We start from the raw sequence: 22,582 nt of genomic DNA on the forward strand, positions 1-22,582 counted from the left end.
CTGTTAGACACAGAGAAAAACAACTTAAATGGTGAAGTGGATGCTGTCCATATTAAGGTACCAATGATCACAGTATTATATCTACATCCCTAATACTATACGGTAGGGACTCAATTAACTTCAGCGCTGATCGACATTTAGAATCATTCTATCATGGTGTGACAGTCGGCGTTATAATTTTTATGTTTAGTGTCGATCCGAAGATTGAACAATTTTCACCTCCGAACACAAACTGTATTACAGATTATTTGAATTATATGGTGAATTTGCTATCCATTATGTTGAGGGCTGGAGCTGTTTAAATTCGCTTAACTTCTCTGATAAGATTAATCACAAGCCTACAGATAGTCTGTGACAAAGCAGACTAAACTATGCTTATTGAACTTCAAAAATTGTTGTTGGAAATATTATTTAGATTATTGAACTTGTATGTACAGTAATCCACACAGATATAGACTCAATAACTTTTCCTCCAAAATATTTAACTGTACTAGTGACCACTATTTTTTTAAAAAAGAAATAAAATTTAGAAGATGTAGGCCTGGTAAAGCATCAGTGGTTACGAAATGTCAGAGGTCACGACTGCTCACATGTCAACTCTTATGGAGTAACAATTATTGAACTACATGAAATTGAATCGTCACAATTTCTGAACAGTTTGCGTTAGGACGTTCAAACTGCACGGTTGGCCATGGGGTATGAGGGGAATTAGTATGCGCATTGTTGTTTGGTTTAGCGACGAAGCTCACTTTCATTTGGAGGGGTTCGCCAATAAGCGAAATTGGCCAATTTAGGGGACTGTGAATCCGCATTTCGCGTTCGATAAGTCTCTTCAATTTCAACGGCTGACTATGTGGTGTGCATGTCCAGTCATGGAATAATCGGTGCGATACTCTTCGATTGCACCGTGTCTACCGAACGGTACGTAAAGGTTTTGGAAGATTATTTCATCCCTTTTATCCAAATTGACGCTGATTTCGACAAGATGTGGTTCATGCAAGACGGATCTCGACCCTGTCGAAGCAGGAGAGTGTTTGATGTCCGAGAGGAGCATTTTGGGGAGCGGAATCTGGCTATGGGGTACCCAGAGGCCAATCGCACGGGCCTGTGCCAATGACAGCAGGCATATCGGACACGTCATAATCTTAATCCGATTATCAGTAATTAGTTTACCTTACAAGCTGAATAAAGTGTGTGCACTCCGTAGTTTGTAATTAATTTACATTTTTTTCGTATAGTTAAACAATTTTCATCCTCTATGTGGTAACTATATTGCTGTAGTTATGCTCAGTATTTGAATCTCAAAAGTGAAGCACACAGCCACTGAACTAAATAACATGAAAATGTTGCCAATCAATTATTGTTTCACTAAATGTAATTTGAATTGAATATCACTACTCCCTACGTGCACAAAACAATGTTCACTTCTGGCCATATTAATCACAGTGCGACAATGGATAGCTGAGTTATGCCTTGCAGTGTCACCCATGAAATAAATCACCTTGCTTTACCATTACTTAAATAATTATTGCCATGTACAATTATTTAAAAAAAAAAGATCTTTTAAAGAGCCAGTGGGGTATAGAGGCTCAGTATCGAATAATTTGAAAACTAACTGCACTTCAAGTTTGTTTTCACTTTCAGAAATTAAAAGATATTGACATACCTACATCTCTGGACGTATTTATTAGGTAACAGTTAAAATTGAGAAATAAACAGTAAGTTCATAAAGTTAAGTCTTTAGACGAATCTTTCATGAAAAATAATTTTTTAAACAAAATTCAAGGTCGGCACTTAAAAATGAAGAGAGGTAAAAACTGATGTGATTCTTTCTGGGGTGTATGCACGTATCGGATATTGAAACAACAGTGTCGCAGTAGTGAAATAATGCAAGTTAAGCAATTTACAAACCAAAAGTAAAATGCGTTCCCTACACACGACATCGTACTCCTGCAATTCTAGCGAGCGCAATTATTTGGGCGGGAATTGACTTATTTTACAATTTCGCGCTACTGTAACAGTATTTCGCAATTCGGCCTCTACACTGGAGCACATCTTCTTCCAGCCACGTTCGACACAAAATTCTCTCTCACGTAAACTGACTAATTGGCAACAATATAATCTTTGGAATCCACAGAACTTCCTTTAAACATGTACCCAGGAAAAGCGTTCACTGTAGCCAGTGTCAAAGACAGAATGCATCTTATGGTGTAATGAACCTTTCAGCCTGCCTAACAAAGTGTTTTCATACTCACGTTCTTATAAACTTTTTAAAATGGTCTGATGTAAAGGATAAATCCGTAAAATATCTGTCTACTTTCCCCAGTTCGAACACCGAATCCTGTATTAAATTATACTCATGTCGGCGAGAAACTACGTCACTGAGATTGATGCAATGCAGAAGACATCATTAAACTGTGGTAAGCAAGCGCCGTTTTACCGACATTATCCAACGTATTGAAACGTCCCCTTTGAACAATTATACATGACTGCGCTTAAACTGACGCACAATATTTTTAGCGCAACGCAATCTGATTTTCAAAAATCCCTACAAAAGAATAGTCCTGACTAACATTAACCTATACCTTTCACAAATCACTTACCTCACAAAGATCTTCGTTACTCGAACTACTGCAATACAGCGAGCGCCACTACTGCCAGCTAAATAAAAGATTCTAACTACTGAAGGCACTAACTACTGACAGGCATAGTTAGCAAATGAAAGATTTTGATAGAGAACAAACAATGTATTTACCTTAATAGTGTTCAAAAGTCATAACATACACTCCTGGAAATTGAAATAAGAACACCGTGAATTCATTGTCCCAGGAAGGGGAAACTTTATTGACACATTCCTGGGGTCAGATACATCACATGATCACACTGACAGAACCACAGTCACATAGTCACAGGCAACAGAGCATGCACAATGTCGGCACTAGTACAGTGTATATCCACCTTTCGCAGCAATGCAGGCTGCTATTCTCCCATGGAGACGATCGTAGAGATGCTGGATGTAGTCCTGTGGAACGGCTTGCCATGCCATTTCCACCTGGCGCCTCAGTTGGACCAGCGTTCGTGCTGGACGTGCAGACCGCGTGAGACGACGCTTCATCCAGTCCCAAACATGCTCAATGGGAGACAGATCCGGAGATCTTGCTGGCCAGGGTAGTTGACTTACACCTTCTAGAGCACGTTGGGTGGCACGGGATACATGCGGACGTGCATTGTCCTGTTGGAACAGCAAGTTCCCTTGCCGGTCTAGGAATGGTAGAACGATGGGTTCGATGACGGTTTGGATGTACCGTGCACTATTCAGTGTCCCCTCGACGATCACCAGTGGTGTACGGCAAGTGTAGGAGATCGCTCCCCACACCATGATGCCGGGTGTTGGCCCTGTGTGCCTCGGTCGTATGCAGTCCTGATTGTAGCGCTCACCTGCACGGCGCCAAACACGCATACGACCATCATTGGCACCAAGGCAGCAGCGACTCTCATCGCTGGAGACGACACGTCTCCATTCGTCCCTCCATTCACGCCTGTCGCGACACCACTGGAGGCGGGCTGCACGATGTTGGGGCATGAGCGGAAGACGGCCTAACGGTGTGCGGGACCGTAGCCCAGCTTCATGGAGACGGTTGCGAATGGTCCTCGCCGATACCCCAGGAGCAACAGTGTCCCTAATTTGCTGGGAAGTGGCGGTGCGGTCCCCTACGGCACTGCGTAGGATCCTACGGTCTTGGCGTGCATCCGTGCGTCGTTGCGGTCCGGTCCCAGGTCGACGGGCACGTGCACCTTCCGCCGACCACTGGCGACAACATCGATGTACTGTGGAGACCTCACGCCCCACGTGTTGAGCAATTCGGCGGTACGTCCACCCGGCCTCCCGCATGCCCACTATACGCCCTCGCTCAAAGTCCGTCAACTGCACATACGGTTCACGTCCACGCTGTCGCGGCATGCTACCAGTGTTAAAGACTGCGATGGAGCTCCGTATGCCACGGCAAACTGGCTGACACTGACGGCGGCGGTGCACAAATGCTGGGCAGCTAGCGCCATTCGACGGCCAACACCGCGGTTCCTGGTGTGTCCGCTGTGCCATGCGTGTGATCATTGCTTGTACAGCCCTCTCGCAGTGTCCGGAGCAAGTATGGTGGGTCTGACACACCGGTGTCAATGTGTTCTTTTTTCCATTTCCAGGAGTGTATATATATAGCAGTTCATGACATCCATTCTTACAAATGTACTGTTTCTGACGACACACGTCCAGATAATCCGTTCTCAAAACTCCGCCATTTCTCTCCCCACATCCACCACTGTTGGCGGCTCACCTCTAACTGCACAACGCTACGCGCTGTTAACACCCAGCTGCCCAACACTACAATGGCAGACAACAATGCAAACTAGCCACAGGCTGCACACAGCACAGCCAGTGATTTTCATACAGAGCGCTACGTGGCGTTACCAATAAGAAAACCTAAACAGCCTACTTACAGTATGCCCAAAAGTCAAAACTCACTATTAAAATACATTTAATGTGACCTAATAAAATACAAATTAAAATTATAAGAGTGGCTTTTACTGTCATTAATGTGCTGTACATATCCCATGCTTGCAACAGTTTGCCGGCCGAAGTGGCCAAGTGGTTCTAGGCGCTACAGTCCGGAATCGCGCGACCGCTACGGTCGCAGGTTCGAATCCTGCCTCGGGCACGGATGTGTGTGATGTCCTTAGGTTAGTTAGGTTTAAGTAGTTCTAAGTTCTAGGGGACTTATGACCTCAGCAGTTGAGTCCCATAGTGCTCAAAGCCATTTGAACCATTTTTTTGCAACAGTTTATTAATAACATTACAGAAGAAGTAACTTATATCGCAACTGTTGCTTATGAATATTAAGCTTTTAGGTGTTGACATTCATCAGGACCAGATTATTATGTTCGCCCTAACTGGAAATGAACATGTGTCCTAAAATGGGCGGTGTGCGTGTAACGACAACAAATCGTCCCGGAACACAGGACACAGCTGCATCACATCCACGTCACAACAAGTGTTCAAAGTGGCCTTTATGGGATGCAAAGTACGAGTGCACATTTACCTGTCGTGCTGGATTCCCACAATCGTACTCTATTTTACATTAAGTTGACAGGTCACTTGCCTGGAGCTTGTACTGAAGTTGGTCTTAATATTCTGTAGAATCCGGCTCTTCAGATCTGGTAGGTGCCGAATCCGCTGCTTCCCAGCACGTTCGTCTGCCCGAAAGGACCCACGGTCACACAAATACGGCTTGAAATGTTGTTTGATGTAGTTGGTGTCTGTGACGGTACTTGTTGTCTTATAGTCGTGCTGCCTGTGGACTGTTTCCATCAGCTTGGCCATTCACAAACGCCAATACGGCTTGATCCTGACATTAATACCGAACCATTCTGCTGCTTACAACTCGCCGCGTCTGTCACACAGCCTGCAACACATGGCATACGGTCACAGGAACCGTCATTCGTTATCTGCTGTGACAACGATGCATTTCCGATCACATATTTATAGGACCTTTTTTCATCCATTTCCAGACATGAATCGTTCCACGCAGTTTCTTGGTTTTATTAATGTGCGTCTCATATAGTGAATATGTTCGAGTTCGATGAGTGAAACACGTAATAAAGAATATTTGTGCAACTTTTGACTCCTCCATTGCTTTATTTCTTAGTGTCGTGATTCTCTCTGCAGGCGACGCCTGCTCTCGCTAAATCTTATCTTAATGTAATAGCACTGCGTGAAAATGAAGTGCGCCGCCTTTGCAGCCTGCTCTCTGTGGAGAGAAGTGTTTCCAGTTTTTCGTTTACTGGGTGACCCGGCGCGACACGTCGCGCCTGACATTTCGTTTCGTCGCGTTGCCTCACAGCGAGGCTCAAACCGCCCGGGCGACACCTTGCCTCACCTCGCCGTCTGCGGTGGACGAGCCTCGGTCCGCCACAACGGGGGCGGCCGCCCGCCTCCCCTGCTCTCCTGGCAGCTTGCAGCACACCACCGCCGAACCACAGAGGCCAGGGACATCCAGGGGCGGCGCCGGCCGCTATAAAAAGTCTGCGCGCCCAGCAGCGGGCAGACTCGTCCACAGTCCTCCAGCATCCACAAACATGAAGGTGAGTGCACCAGCCACCACTTCTACCACTCAGTGTCTCGTTTCGCTTTGGCACAATGGGCTCCAGCGACACTGGTAGAAAAGTACTGCAAGCTCCGATAAACACGAGTATTATTTGTTGGCATTAGTTTTGAACGTAACTGCACCCCTTTAGTGCATCCCTGGGAAAAACATCAATTCAGTTTTTTGCTATAGATAATCACTAGTAAATTTTTGAATTATTTGGTATAAAAGAAATCTCAAAAGTATTTGCCAAGTGTACTAAAATAGTCCTTCACTAAAATAGTTCTCTAACTTCTGATTCACTAGTCACTGCTCCATTGGCATTACTCTTGAACGCAACTGTGCCTGGATGCAGCATCCCTGGGAGAACGTGAACTCAGCTTTCACTTATAGAGAATCGGTAGTAAACTATTGAACTATATATTTGTTGTAAAAGAAATCTCAAACGTATTTGCCAAGAATGCTACAAATAGTTTGTTAACTTCTGCTTCATTGGTGACTACGCGACTGTTGTTGAAATAGTTGTGAGTATAGCTACCTGCAGCCAATTTACGGGTTACTAAATAGCACACTGAGTCAAATGTAATAAAAAAATTAATAATTTAATCGTCAAATTTCCTTATGCGTTTAAACTGGGGTACCATACGTAAATCGAATAACGTAATAAACATGATTCCTTAAATATTGCTAGAGTTTAATAGAAAAACTCTCATAGAAAATTTTTGTCTAGGAGATATTTAGATTTTACTCAGCTATTTATCTGAAATAGTAAGTTGTTGTGCCAATGATATATCTGTGGATGAATACTGAATAATTTTGTGAACAATTGACGGGTAATAAACATCATGCTTCTATTTTGTTCTCGTGCTGTACTAGTGGGCATTATATACTCCTCAGATTTTAAAGCAATCCTCGTTACCATCACCAGCCTTTTCATATTGTTTGGTGAGTAAAGGCATCTTTTATAATTATCCATCCAGCGTTAGGCATGCAAGAGAATCCGAATCGAGAATACAACAGATCAGCTTCTCGGTTGCTAGTTCACGGTCGCAGCGTTCTTCGGATAGTTCTCTACTACGAGAATAAGGTCTCAATGTCCACTCTGGGTACTGAAGTAACTCATTTCCCTTCACATAGGTACGAACTTTTCTCAAGGGGTAAACTGAGTGAAATCTTCCCAGTTCTCGCACTTAGGTAAAAGCCAGTTTCAAGGTAATGTACATTTCGTGTACCACGAATCAGTATCGGCTACTATCTTTCACATTCATTCGCGAATGGAGTAGAGGAATAGTACGACATACCTAAAGGCTATAAGAAGGATGGTTTCGCAAAGTCTCCTACAATAACGACATGGTTTATATTAAAAAATTACAATTTAAACTGATTGATCATCCGCGTGATATTTTTTTGCTACGTAAAACAGTGAGTCGAGACTCTAGTACGATGGCTCTTCTGAATTCCCAAATAATTTGCCGTCAGTGGATACTAATATTTTGTGATAAGTTAAGGCGTACGCTCAAGGTTTAGTCATTTACAGCAGATGCAAGCGTTACACTGCTGAAAAAAGTTACGTGTCTTGTGTATCCTCATGGACTACTAAATGTGAACGTGTTGCCTAAAAAATTACATGTCTTGTTTTCTTGTAGGACTGTAATTTTATGACATTCAGCAAACGCATTTTTGTGGTCTAATGCAATAAGCTGCGGAAACTATCCGGGTATTAAAATGTACATAGAAATGCAAAATCAGGATGAAGAAAGTATAGCAGGTGACGCAGTTATAAGTTTTCCTTTAGTTAATTAATTTCCATAGCTCGTCAGTCCAGAATGTTCCGAGACTGAATTCATAAAAGGTAGAGAAAAGTTAAGATGCTGTTTTCAATGCTTCACGTGTTCCACAATCTCCTCCCACTTGCTTACAATGCACCGAACGTTCCTACACTGTTTGAACATTGCAGAAAAGACCTGTAAGAAAAGCACTACTTTGGGATGTTGTTCAACTCGCACACATTGGCTCGATTGTCGATTAAATATACAAAACGTTGTTATGTGAATCTCTGTATTTTGTCGTTTTGTAGTAGGTCCGTACTGATAACACCAACTCTCGTATAAGACTTTCCTCGTATAGCTTTTGACTCCTGTCATTATTTTCGGGAATCAAGGTGTGAGGGACGAATTTTACTCACACATTTTTTCAAGAAATTCTGGAAAATGTCTTAAACATTTGATTTAGAGATGCTGCTCGATTGCGATTTGTGACCGAACAACATCGACACACTATGGTCGCACATCCATTACTGAACACTGCCTGCTCACAACTGCTTGATCGAATGCAGTTCTGTTGTTTACAGTTGTCAGTTCCATCTGCTGCCGTAGTTACTTCGCTGACGCCTCTCATACGCCAGGGATAAAATCAGTACCGGGATTTTTTGGACGGACTGTGTACGGTATTGTTGCTTAAGGGATATTCGTTCTGTTTGCTTTGTAAACACCTTCAGTTGGTCTCTTCATTATCTAATCAAGTTTCTGTTAACCAAACGTTTCTCTGATAACAAATAACTAAATAAGAATAATATAGCTTAGGGCAAATGATTATGTCGGCTGCGTTCCAAAACCACAGTTTTATTAGGTTCTGAGTGTACATTCTTTCATAACTCAAACTCAGAAAAATACATTGTTACTGTGAATCTAACCCTTAACTTCTGGGTCATGGATGTAAAACTCTAGAATTAAAGATCCATGGTATACGCTTGGATTTTTCTTTCAGTGTCAGCTGTTATCTTTCGGACTGAAATACCATGAGGTGAGACCCTCGAACTAACTAGTAGGCTGCAAAATCAAGGACTTGCAGGTCTGCAGCGCTGCGGGGTGCAAGAGCCACACGCAAAGGTAGAGAATATCGCATCAAATGAGGACTTATTCATCCCAGTTCTTCATATTTTCATTGAGTATATGAAATATTCTCCGTAATGGAGGCTGACTGAGGGGCACAAATGTCAAAAGCAATGGACTTTAATTTAGTCCTGTCCTTCATACAGGAATTTACGGCTTTCGTTGTTTTCCTATACAACTTGAGGCTAATGCTACTGACAAAGGCCGCCTCCGATTTCCTACCATAAATCTGACCATTTCGAGCTTGTACTTTGCCCCAGCGATATAGTCGTCAACGAGAGGTTAAATCTTAACTTAAGAGTCCTTTTACCTAGGATGAGTCGCTTTTGCTGCAACTACGACAACTTTACTGACGTGGTGGTTCTCGCGACCACGGAGTGAAATGAAAACTCATTATTATTGCTGGCAGTCTCGACTGCTACTAATCATCTTCAGGCATCACAAATTGTACAATTGTAGCAGTTTCGAGGATGCGTACACGGCTTTTCATCTCACACCAGATACCGTCTAAAGCATGAACTGGTCTCCAGTAATACTTTGACGTAATGTAAAGGGGAATGAAATGTATGTATCTCAAAACAAATACTGTAAATGTATAATTTCTAATGCCAGATCATAGTTTACTAACAATCGAACCTGGCAGCAGTTGTAAAGATTTTTACAGCAGTTGAACGTGGTTTTAGGCTGATAAATACACGCTGCAGGGCATCATCTACTCGAAGTGGAGCAAGTGTTTGTTGTGTAGCAGGTGTACGTGTTGTTGTCGGCGCTGCTGGCGTGTGTGGCTGCGGAGGCACCGCTGGGCAGACAGTACCTGGCGCCGAGCGCGCAGTACGGCCCCCCTGGCGCCGGCGGCGGAGGCGTGCTCTACGCCGCCCCCAGGCCCTCCGCCCCCGGCAGCTCGTACGGCGCGCCGGGCCCAAGGCCGTTCTCCGCCAAGGTGGCGGCTCCGAGGCCCTTCAGCGTGGGTGGCGGACCCTCTACCTCATACGGCCTCCCGCGACCAGGAGGTATGGCGCCGGCCCCCGTGTACGGCGTGCCAACCGGCGGGCGCCCAGGGGCGAGGGAAGATCCCTACTATGTGAGTAACACCGCACCATGTAATTTTTTGTCCATATTGCCGTTTGATTTTCTTCGCGTTGAAGGGGTGGCAAGCAAGCGGCAGACATGGTGAAAGAAAGAGAGGCAAAATTAGAGAGGACGAAGGCTATAAGTTATATACTTTCAAATCAGTGATTATTAGAAGGGACTTCTAAGCCTAACAATACAAATGGCTTCATTTGTATTTTGCGATTAAATTACATCACATCGTTATTTACTAACAACTGTGGTAATCCTTAAGCCGAAGGACATCGTTACTTTACTGACAAAGTACTATGCCATAGATGTGAGTTATGGCAAGTGAGTGGGTTTTTGCTGATTCTGAGGCTCTAAAATTCGAAGAGAAAGTTCTGGACATGGTAAATTCCCTGACATGAGCGAGTTTTTTTGCGATACAAGGGAACATCAACCAAAATGCTTGAAAACTGCCTATAGGGAAGGAGATTGGTAGCTACATTTGGAAAGATGGGTGGAGACGAGTATGAAATTCATGGTCATGTAGAGTAAGTTGACAACTGTTTTACTGGGCAACTGCTAATTGTTTCGAAACGCGCTTCGTATGGTGAAATGTAAGCGGATAGGGAAAAGTAGTCAAGGTCAAGTGATAGTGTTTTGAGGACACAGAAATAAGGGCGATGCTTACATATACTTCATCACATGTGAGTAGAATTACCATTAACTACAGTAAATTTGATCCAATGCAAACTTCCATTTGGCTCGTTAAATGGGATGGATTATAAGTTAATTTTCACTTTGGGTTTTTTGGTGTATAAGTCAAATATGATGGTTACCAACGGCTTCTATCAAATCAGGGTTATGTAGACTGATGATTTTTCGTCCTGTAATCATTTGTAGTGTTTTGGAATTGTTTCATTTAAGAAGCTGCTGGCTGAGAATATTTCTGACGTATTGCTGAGATTTATAGGTAGTACGATAGGTTAAAGCAAAGAAGATACATTAAGGAAAGGTGGCGAGGTTAAAGTAAAGCGGTGTGGTTCACATACTGAAAGCTATGAAGACGAAGATTAGGTTTAGGCACGTCGGATCATAGGCGATTGGAAGCCGCAAAGGGATGCTGTTAACTGAATGGGCATACGTCAGAAACGTTAACAGGAGATCTACAGGATCTTTTCAAAGTTATAGGATTGAAAGACGATAGGCTTGTAGTAGTTGTGTTAATATTCAGTAGATGAGAAAGTAGCGCGAGTTGCTTATCAGAACGCGGAGGAAAAGCCAACTGGTTGGTAGAAAATGGTGGGCGAGATTGATAAGTTGGTAGGTGGAGATGGCACTGGGGCTGTCTGTTGTGTTTAAGGGACGAGAGTTACGATTCGGAAATTATTCCAGGCTCAGAAAAGTAGTATGCGTCGGAATTCACATTGTTCTGGGTGACAAGATTTGCTAGGAAGGAACAGCGACATTTTATCCGATGGTTGTACGTAATTCCGATGTATGTGATGTTCTTTTATTTTTATCGAGTATTGTCTAACATTACAGGCTGTAGACGGTGTATGATCTATGAGGGTATAATGTTGAGTAGGTTCTTAAGCCTGGAATAAGAGCTGTAAGGAGCAAATATTTTCTCACTTGTTTTCTTTTTCACTGTTTTTCGAATAATTTTTTGTAGATGCCATACGCTGTAATATCTCGCAAACGTTTCCTATGTCGTTCAAAATAAAACATAACTTTTGCTCTATGCAGCGAGAGCATGCACGTTTATGTTCCTATTATATCCGTAAGTCTGTTAGAAACTGGTGTACAGGGAAGGCAATGTAACAAAAGATGAGGTAACGGGGAGAGCTCTTCAGAAAATTTCGATTAACTTCATCGTTATTTGTAGGCATTCTAGTTCAGTTGTGCAAGCATATTTCTTTGAAGAGTTTGCACTTTAATATAGTTAGCCTTATTGTCAGCTTGTTAATGGATGCTTCTCATCCGAAACTCGTCGTCGGTAAATTTTAATTTTCTGTTGAGATGAGTACTACATAAGCACACTCGACAAGATATTGGTCACGCCCATATCAAATCACACTAAACCTTGTAACACCGGTTCTAGCCTTAACAATGCCTCATTTCGTAGCTCAGAGAAGCCACAAGTTTCTTCAGGCACGCTATATTCACCTGCAGCCACTCGTTGATGATTACATGCGGTATAGTAGCTGAATTACACGGCTATTGATTACTACATTTAACTCACTGTTACACATAGGTCCGATACCGTGCCTGAGTGTTCGATGGATAAGGAACGATTATACGCGAAGCACTATGATCACCGATGTTGCCACCTTCGAAGTCGGGAGTGTCCACAGCATACTAATTAAAGACTTTTCAAAGTAGTTGTTATTAGAATCTCGGCTGAACAAAGTCACACTTGATTACTAATTGCGATCATATGGAATGATGATCTTGAGATCGGATTAATCAGGAAAAGTGAAAAGGCAATTTTTTTTCAAACACTGACAAGCCGTGATCAATCACTCGGAAAATGATCATTGTTTGTTATTAAAACTAGTAATCAAGTGTGAATATACACTCCTGGAAATTGAAATAAGAACACCGTGAATTCATTGTCCCAGGAAGGGGAAACTTTATTGACACATTCCTGGGGTCAGATACATCACATGATCACACTGACAGAACCACAGGCACATAGACACAGGCAACAGAGCATGCACAATGTCGGCACTAGTACAGTGTATATCCACCTTTCGCAGCAATGCAGACTGCTATTCTCCCATGGAGACGATCGTAGAGATGCTGGATGTAGTCCTGTGGAACGGCTTGCCATGCCATTTCCACCTGGCGCCTCAGTTGGACCAGCGTTCGTGCTGGACGTGCAGACCGCGTGAGACGACGCTTCATCCAGTCCCAAACATGCTCAATGGGGGACAGATCCGGAGATTTTGCTGGCCAGGGTAGTTGACTTACACCTTCTAGAGCACGTTGGGTGGCACGGGATACATGCGGACGTGCATTGTCCTGTTGGAACAGCAAGTTCCCTTGCCGGTCTAGGAATGGTAGAACGATGGGTTCGATGACGGTTTGGATGTACCGTGCACTATTCAGTGTCCCCTCGACGATCACCAGTGGTGTACGGCAAGTGTAGGAGATCGCTCCCCACACCATGATGCCGGGTGTTGGCCCTGTGTGCCTCGGTCGTATGCAGTCCTGATTGTGGCGCTCACCTGCACGGCGCCAAACACGCATACGACCATCATTGGCACCAAGGCAGAAGCGACTCTCATCGCTGAAGACGACACGTCTCCATTCGTCCCTCCATTCACGCCTGTCGCGACGCCACTGGAGGCGGGCTGCACGATGTTGGGGCGTGAGCGGAAGACGGCCTAACGGTGTGCGGGACCGTAACCCAGCTTCATGGAGACGGTTGCGAATGGTCCTCGCCGATACCCCAGGAGCAACAGTGTCCCTAATTTGCTGGGAAGTGGCGGTGCGGTCCCCTACGGCACTGCGTAGGATCCTACGGTCTTGGCGTGCATCCGTGCGTCGCTGCGGTCCGGTCCCAGGTCGACGGGCACGTGCACCTTCCGCCGACCACTGGCGACAACATCGATGTACTGTGGAGACCTCACGCCCCACGTGTTGAGCAATTCGGCGGTACGTCCACCCGGCCTCCCGCATGCCCACTATACGCCCTCGCTCAAAGTCCGTCAACTGCACATACGGTTCACGTCCACGCTGTCGCGGCATGCTACCAGTTTTAAAGACTGCGATGGAGCTCCGTATGCCACGGCAAACTGGCTGACACTGACGGCGGCGGTTGACAAATGCTGCGCAGCTAGCGCCATACGACGGCCAACACCGCGGTTCCTGGTGTGTCCGCTGTGCCGTGCGTGTGATCATTGCTTGTACAGCCCTCTCGCAGTGTCCGGAGCAAGTATTGTGGGTCTGACACACCGGTGTCAATGTGTTCTTTTTTCCATTTCCAGGAGTGTATGTTACCGAGACTGTAATAACAACTACTTTTACAAATATTTTAAAAGTTGTGGAGTCTCTCACACGATATCTACATTTACATCAATACTCCACACGCCATCTCACCGTGTGTGCCGGGGTGTACTTCTGGTATGGCTAACTGCTTCCGCATTCCCTGTTCCACTCGCGAATGGAGCGTGGGAAGAGTGAATGTCGCTAAGCCTCTGCATTAGCTCTGGTTCCTCGAATTTTTTCATTATCATCAATTCACGAGATATATGTGGGAGGAAATAGTATGTTTTTCGTTCCTTCTCGGAAAGTACTCACTCGAAATTCTCCGTGAAGCACAACGCAACGCCTCTCTTATATCGTCTGCCACAGGAGTTTTTTGAGCATCTCAGTAACACTTCTGCATCGGCTAAAGGATCTCTTAACGAAACGTGACGCTCTTCGTTGGATCTTCCCTGTCTCTTCTATCAGTCCTACCTAATAATGGCCCCGGACTGATGAACAATGCTCAAGAACAGGTCAAAAAAGTGCTTTTTAAGCCACTTCTTTCCTGGACTGGTTACATTTGTTTAAGATTGTTCCTGTGAATTTAATTCTCACATCTGCTTTTCCCACTATTTGTATAGTCACTTCTAGATACTTTACAGTAGAGGCTGTTTCCAGAAATTTGTTGTCAATAGTGTAGTTGAAGAGTAGTGACTTTCTTTTCCTGTCTATGGGCAGTCTGTTACATTTATTTACGTACCACTCGTCAATCCTCTGCAGATCATTCTGCAAATGGATACTGTCTTCGGGGAGCTGCTATTGTATCATAGACGACTGCAACATCTGCGGACTGTCTTATAAAGATTCTGATGCTTTCTACTACTTCATTTATTTGCATGAGCAACAGTAACTGTCCTATCGGACTTCCTTGGGGTGCTCCGGAAATTACGATTACACCCGTCTTTTTTGTAACCTTACGAGCGATATGTTGAGTTCTATCTGCAAGGAACTGTTGAATCCAGTCGCAAATTTGGGCCGATGCTCGATAAATTCGTATTTCTTTCACTAACCGACAGCGCGGGCCCTGTCAAATGCATTCCTGAAGTTAAGGAACATGGCATCAACCTCACCACGGTCGTCTACTGTGCTATGAGTCCTACAGAGGAACAGCATCTACTGAGTTTCGCAACACTTCTGTTTGCACAACCGATTTTGATTTTTATAGAGAGGGTTTTCATCCCAAAAAGGCATCAAAACTCTTGAGTATAAATCATGTTCCATAATTCTACAACAGATCGACATCAATGATACAGACTCATAATTATGAGCATATGTCCTACTGCCTCTCTTGAAAGCAGGAACGACCTGGCTTTTTTCGAGTCGCTAGATACCTTCCGTTGCACAATTGTTCATTATTGTCTTAAAGATGTAATAGAAACGGAACACACGGTCAACGACAATACTAGAGTGCGAATCATGGTTCAAGTTCACTGTAACCTGGATGAGTGGGCCCAAATCGTTGTGCGAGTTCGCGCAGTGGTTAGCACACTGGACTGGCATTCTGGAAGGGTTCAAACGCCCTTCTCGCCATCCTGATTTATGTTTTCCGTCATTTCTCTAAATCACTTCACGCAAATACCGGTATGGCTCTTTTGAAGGGGCACGGCCGATTTCCTTCCCCATCCTTCCCTAATCCGAGCTTGTGCTCCGTCTCTAACGATGTCGTTGTCGACGGGACATTAAACACTAATCTGCTCTTCCTCCCTCCTCCCAAGTCGTCGTACAATCATCACTGCCCTCCACACACACACACACACACACACACACACACACACACACACACACACAAATGGTTCAAATGGCTCTGAGCACTATGGGACTTAACTTCTGAGGTCACCAGTCCCCTAGAACTTAGAACTACTTAAACCTAACTAACCTAAGGACATCACACACATCCATTCCCGAGGCAGGATTCGAACCTGTGACCGTAGCGGTCGCGCGCCTCCAGACTGTAGCGCCTAGAACCTCTCGGCCACAACGCCCGGCCACACGCACACTCACATACACACGACGTGGAGCTTTATTTGCCGCTGAGAGCAACGACCTTTCGTGGGGTATGCCCTGCACGGCATGCAGTTCCAGTTTTGCTGGTGCAGGATGGTCTTGTGATCGTGTGCTACCTGCTGCTCTTCGTCTACAGTGCTTCAAAGCGAACAATGTCGTCTTGCGAGAGGGTGACAAACACTCATTCCAGTGAGCCTTTCTGATATGGGGCATTGTTTTGTACGAGGGTCACTCCAAAAGAAATACACACTATTTTTTTTAACCCATCTATTATTCTACATGTCTGAAAGTTTTACAGTGTGCAGATACATCCTTTAGGGACAATATTTTCATTTCTCCACATAATTTCCATCCCTTTCAACTGCCTTCTTGGAACCAGCGTCTGTATACCAGCACGCTAAAATTCTGGAACAACCTGTTGGAGCCACTGTTTGGCAGCGTGCACAAGGGAGTCATCATCTTCAAACCTTGTTCTACGAAGAGAGTCTTTCAGCTTCCCAAAGAGATGATAGTCACATGGAGCCAGGTCAGGACTGTAAGGCGGGTGTTTCAGTGTTGTCCATCCGAGTTCTGTGATCGCTTCCACGGTTTTTTGACTGAAATGTGGCCGTGCATTGTCGTGCAACAGCAAAACATCCAGCTCTTGCCGATGTGGTCGAACACGACTCGGTCGAGTTTGAAGTTTCTTCGGTGTCGTCACATATGCATCAGAATTTATGGTGGTTCCACTTGGCATGATGTCCACAAGCAAGATTCCTTCGGAAGCGAAAAACACCGTAGCCATAACTTTTCCAGCAGAAGGTGTGGTTTTGAATTTTTTTTTCTTGGGTGAATTTGCATGGTGCCACTCCATTGATTGTCTCTTCGTCTCTGGTGAAAAATGATGGAGCTATGTTTAATCACCTGTCACAATTCTTCCAAGAAATCCATCTCCACCATTCTCGTACTGTTCCAAAAGTTCACTGCATACCGTATTTCTTGTTTCTTTGTGAGCCACTGCCAACATCCTGGCAACCCACCTAGCACAAACCTTTTTTGACGCCAACACTTTCAGTATTCTGCAAACACTTCCTTCCCCTATCCCAACGTAGGGTGACAATGCGTTCACTGTGATGCGTCTGTCAGCAGTCACCAATTCGTTAACTCTTGCACATTGTCTGGAGTGTGTGCAGTACGAGACCTGCCGCTGCGAGGACAACCCTCAATATTGCCGTGCCCGCTTTCATCACGTAACCTGCTTGCCCACCGACTAACTGTACTGCAATCGACAGCAGCATCTCCATACACCTTTTTTCAAACTCTTGTGGATGTTTCCCACTGTCTCGTTTTCACAACACAGGAATTCTATGGCAGCACGTTGCTTCTGACGAACGTCAAGTGTAGCAGCCATCTTGAAGAGATGCTGTGACGGCGCCACTCACGGGAACAGGTTGAACTAAGTTTGAAAGCACACTGTAAAACTTCCACACATACAGAACGAAAACTGTATTTTTACAAAAATAGTGTGCACTTCTTTTGGAGTGGCCCTCGTATTCCACGAATTTGAGATGAGTTCACTGATGAGGGTGTGTGGCCTGTCGCAGGAGCCGGCCAACTACGAGTTCAGCTACACGGTGCAGGACGCCGCCAGCTACAACGACTTCAGCCACCAGGAGACCCGGAAGGACGAGAACGCGCAGGGCGAGTACCGCGTGCTGCTTCCCGACGGACGCGTGCAGGTCGTCTCGTACCGTGCAGACGAGGACGGCTACCACCCCACCATCCAGTACGAGCAGACGGGCCGGGCCGCGCCCGCGCCAGCGCCGGGCTTCGGCAGCGATGGCTATCGGTACTAACTCGCAGGCCTGCCAACACACGCGCAGTGACAGCGGCACGGCCGGGCTACCACCTGGCCTCCGTCGCTAATTATTTATTTTCTTATTTATTCACTTATTTTGTATCGCTTTTGAACTAGTGCACGACGTTCAGAAATTTAGTCAAGTTATTGTTTTACACATCGCTACATTTCCGGCTAATGAAACCAGAAGCTGTACATATACCAAGACGGTATGGTCATTTTGGTATCAGTTGCGTGTTGGTGATAAACAAATATGTACCGCACTTAGCTACCTCTAAACTTGCTGCTTTTAGAACACCTGTATTTAATGCAGTAATTCTAACTGGGTGATCTCTAATGTTAGAGAGTCAATTTCTATATGAAGCCCCATTATTCTTCAGAGCTTAGCGACTGCAATATCAGAATCGAATCATGGTATTTCTGCAGCAGGTCGCAGACATCCGGGTATACTTCCAACCCTGCAAGTCCATTGCTCAAGGTACAGACAGTAATTAATCTGTCCGCACTCACTGCTTTTAGTGTACTGTAGTAAAGAAAACGTCGTTTGTTTGTACTCTGTATATTTCGTCCTTTGCCCTGAGGACAACTAGTTTCAAGACACGTATTTTGATGTTGAATGCATGTATTTATTCTATGTAAGGACAAATGGCAAAACGAATAAAATGATATTTTGATAACAACTGTTTTTATTTCAAACATTTTGTCACTTCGATATGTAAACATCTTATCCTCTAAATTGGGAAATTTTTGCAACAAACAAGACTGGTAAATCTGAACTTAAGACCTATTCCTAAAACACAGAGATATATAGTTTGCCACAAGTTACAGGATCTTCAATAATCGCGTGAAACAATAAGTGTGACTGTACTAATAGGTGACTTGGTCCTATTCTGAAGTCGATCAAAGTGACAGACAAAGAGAAGTTTGCGGTGTATTTGCCATGTGGTGCATGTAGAGTGAGCTGGTGAATGTCGACAAGAAGGTGGTGAGGCGCCCTTGGATATAAACTCTTGGTGCACGGTTTCCCATGATTTGAAGCAGTCGGGGAAACATTGAGAGCTCCTGCCAGTGCAGGTGCTGCGGTGTTCAGATGTATTAGGTTATTACAGCAAAGGAATGATCGGAGAACTGTGTTGTGACGGGTGGACCTAATACCCCCATACCTGTGGAGTTTTCCATTCCGCCTGGTATCTCAACCACCGATGTGAAACGAGCTCTCAGCTCAGTCGCTCACAAAATTGGCCTCTGCCTAAATCGGGAATTTCAAATTGACATTCCACAAATGTCGCGTGTTTCGAAGTTGTTCTGCCATAACGTAGTGTCGCCACAACATATTAATTTGGCGCGGAACTCCAAAATCTTTAACAAAATGGACGTGAGTGTACTTTCATCGATTGTACATCCTCGTAGTCGATTACTGCTGTGGGTACCGATATAAGCAGAAGTTTACACTAGTTAAAAGTAGTTCTAGTCCCATAGTTGCGACCAAGGTTTTCGTTAGGTACAAGAAAACATATTGAATACGTATACCAAGTTTCATGGCCACAGGCTGACATTTTTCGAGAGAAGAATTAAAACTTTATGCCTGGAGAAGCACCATTCCCCCACAATGTAATTTTCATCATATAGAGGGTGTTAATGATTGAACTTTCATTGCACTCGGAACTGAATACGCTCCTGTATTCGTTGTGCCATGAAAGCAAATAGCCTTCGAATATCATCTTGACAAATTTCGTCCCTTGTCTGAGACTCATGACATGTTCTTGAAAAGTGATGGTATGAAAACATACTCCCCATCGTATCACAAACAGAAGATCTGACATTCGTGAAGACGTTTGTAGTATGAACTGCAGAGCGTCATCTTGCTTTACCCTAGTATAATATGCAGTTTGCGCACAGGCTATGAAGAGTGCGAGGAGAGAGTTTACCGTTTTTGCCACGTACTCGCGAGCTTTCGGTTTTCTTTCAGTATTTAGCAGATTTTCGAAATTAATTCGACGAATTTAATTCGCTTCCAAATTAATTCGAAACGTATGAAAATTTGTACGAGACTGGGACTCGAACATTCATTTTCCGCTTCTCACGAGCGATCACCTTAATCCCAGTGCACATTCCTCAGCTCGACCCATACTTCCGTGTATCATAGCGTCCACATCCTTATACCTTATTCTACCATATACATCACCTAATGCTCGCAGTATTACTTGATTCACTCAACAGGGAGAATGAGACAACTACTGGGTAACAAATCTATCCCAAATACAGCTGACCCTAAGGAATTCGCGGTCGGTAAATTGATTTCGAAGAAGGTGGTAATAAATTAATTGTACAACGGTAAACTTTAATTGTGAGAAGGGTAAATAGTTTACAGAAATGTTTGATACAGCATTGGATGCAGTAGATCTTCAAGTTTTATCGCCGACTAACACTAGTAATCCCCGGTGTTCCCGCTGGTGGCATGCGCGAATGAGTTATTTCAACAGGCATGATGGAGACGTATAACGGCGCAGAGCGTGCTCAATGTTGTTTATGGATTCATGAATACAAATCCGTTTCTGCAGCTCAGAGACAACTCAGGACTATCGCAAGCCACGACCTCAAAGACAAAGTGTTATTAATTGATACAATCGACTCACCGACACTGGCTGTGTATCACATACGACGGCGGGTCGGCCAGCAGTCTCTGAGGCAGCACTTCGACAAGTCCGGCAGTCTTACACTCCTAGTCCGAGTAAAGCAAAGTGACGTGCCGTCTTAGTAATGAATGTGACTAGTGTTGCAGTACGGAAAGTATTAAGGAAACGCCTGTCATTTAGACATTGCAAATTGGAACTGTTGCAAGTTTTAAGAGAAAGTGAGAAAGAAAATTGAGCTACGTTTTGTGTAGAAATAAAAAAAATACAGACTGAAGATGGTTTTTTTTAATAGCTTTGAAAAAGAATTCTGTGTCGAACCCGCCTTCCATACCTGCGGATATGAGGTGAACAGGAACCATATCATGTCAACGAATATGTTCGGGGCCCGCCTAAGGTAAATTTTTTTGCACTGAAACGGTGAATTCCTTTTTAACCGTCAGCTGCAACTGGCATATCGTACCTGGACATGCTGTAACATATCTAATATTACAATTACAACAGTGTATGGGTAGAGATAGCGATCCTCTACATTATCATCATGTAGTTGTCGCGCCTCTCCGTAGGAATTACCGACTTGGATTGGCCATGGTGGAACAACAACACAATGGCCGCCATGATCACCTGATATAACCACGATGGACTACTGTGTACGGAATTACGTTGAAAATAGACTGTTTCTCCGATTCCGGGAAACGGCGACGAGCTTCATCTACGGATAATACAAGCAGTTCCCACCATACGTCATGACTTGCTACATATGATACGGCAGGGAGTCGATTACAGATAGGACATTTGTCGTGTTAGAAAACATAGCCACAATGAACCGCCGGCCGGTGTGGCCGTGCGGCTCCAGGCGCTTCAGTCTCGGACTGCGTGATCGTTACGGTCGCAGTTTCGAATCCTGCATCAGGCATGGATGTGTGTAATGTCCTTAGGTTAGTTAGGTTGAAGTAGTACTAAGTTCTAGGGGACTGATGACCACAGATGTTAAGTCCCATAGTGCTCAGAGCCATTTGAACCATAATGAACCTTTGTAAATAAAACACCAAGATATACGGAATTCTCTGCTGTATCAATCATTTCTGTTAGTTGCCTTTTTTCCCAATGAAAGGTTACTTTTGTGTAACTAATTTATAAAAATCATGTATTTCGTACATCTGTGGAGCGTGAACAATGTCTATTCTTACAGACAAGCCTAGTCGGGCACACAATGGTAATAGCATTGGTCTCGATATTTTATCGTTTCATTATATCAGCGGGACATCTGGATTAGAGTCCCGGTCCGGCACAAATTTTCCTATCATACTATTGGGTAGTAAATGTATACCTAATACAGCTGATGTGAAGTGATTTTGAAGTATTTCGTATAGCCAAGGAGCGTCGACAGTCTCTTCTGACATGTATGTAACTGTTTAGCAGGTTAGTCCTGTTGTCACATCCTGTAGTTCCCAACCACTTCCTTTTAGAAGTTTGAGAGGTACGGATCTCGAAAATCGCTCTTTCCTATGACCTTGCATGAGGTCGTCAGCGAACACATTATCGTCGATCTCATCATCACAAATAAAACCAAGGCATCACTGATTTCCACAGAATGACACTTTATCTCCTGATTGACTCTGTCGGTACTCCGCGCAAATTTCTTTTATCTGTGCTATGGCGTTTAGCGCCATACGACTAATGGCAACTCGAGATTTTAACGTAGCTTCCAGAAATCTACTTCCTATGGTTCATGTTGACATACTGTCGCAACGTCTGCCTGATTTTTAACTGTTGTCATATGTCTAATCGCCAGAGCCAAGTGAACAATCCCACTATTTTCTCGCGCTTCAGTCTTTACCCATATACTCTTCTTGCGACACTGTTGTCCAGAGTACGTGTCGCCATCACAGTCATTACACTACAGCATATTGCGGGATCTGTCGGTTTGATGAGTATACTTCTCTCATGCCAATCATTCGACCATTCTTAGATTTCTGAATATGGTGATAT

General features: G+C 44.3%; 1 protein-coding gene across 1 annotated transcript in view; it reads left to right on the top strand.

Annotated features, from left to right (window-relative positions):
- The window catches only part of LOC126484958 (pro-resilin-like), a 47,730-nt gene extending 29,775 nt beyond the window's left edge, over positions 1–17,955 (top strand). The window contains exons 2-4 of the mRNA XM_050108560.1: positions 5,794–6,135; positions 9,777–10,109; positions 17,704–17,955. Coding sequence (XP_049964517.1) covers positions 5,794–6,135; positions 9,777–10,109; positions 17,704–17,955 — 927 coding nt within the window. The remainder of the gene's footprint in view (positions 1–5,793; positions 6,136–9,776; positions 10,110–17,703) is intronic.
- The last annotated feature ends 4,627 nt before the right edge of the window (positions 17,956–22,582 follow it).

This window comes from Schistocerca serialis, chromosome 6 (assembly GCF_023864345.2).
Source record: "Schistocerca serialis cubense isolate TAMUIC-IGC-003099 chromosome 6, iqSchSeri2.2, whole genome shotgun sequence".
NCBI lineage: Eukaryota > Metazoa > Arthropoda > Insecta > Orthoptera > Acrididae > Schistocerca > Schistocerca serialis.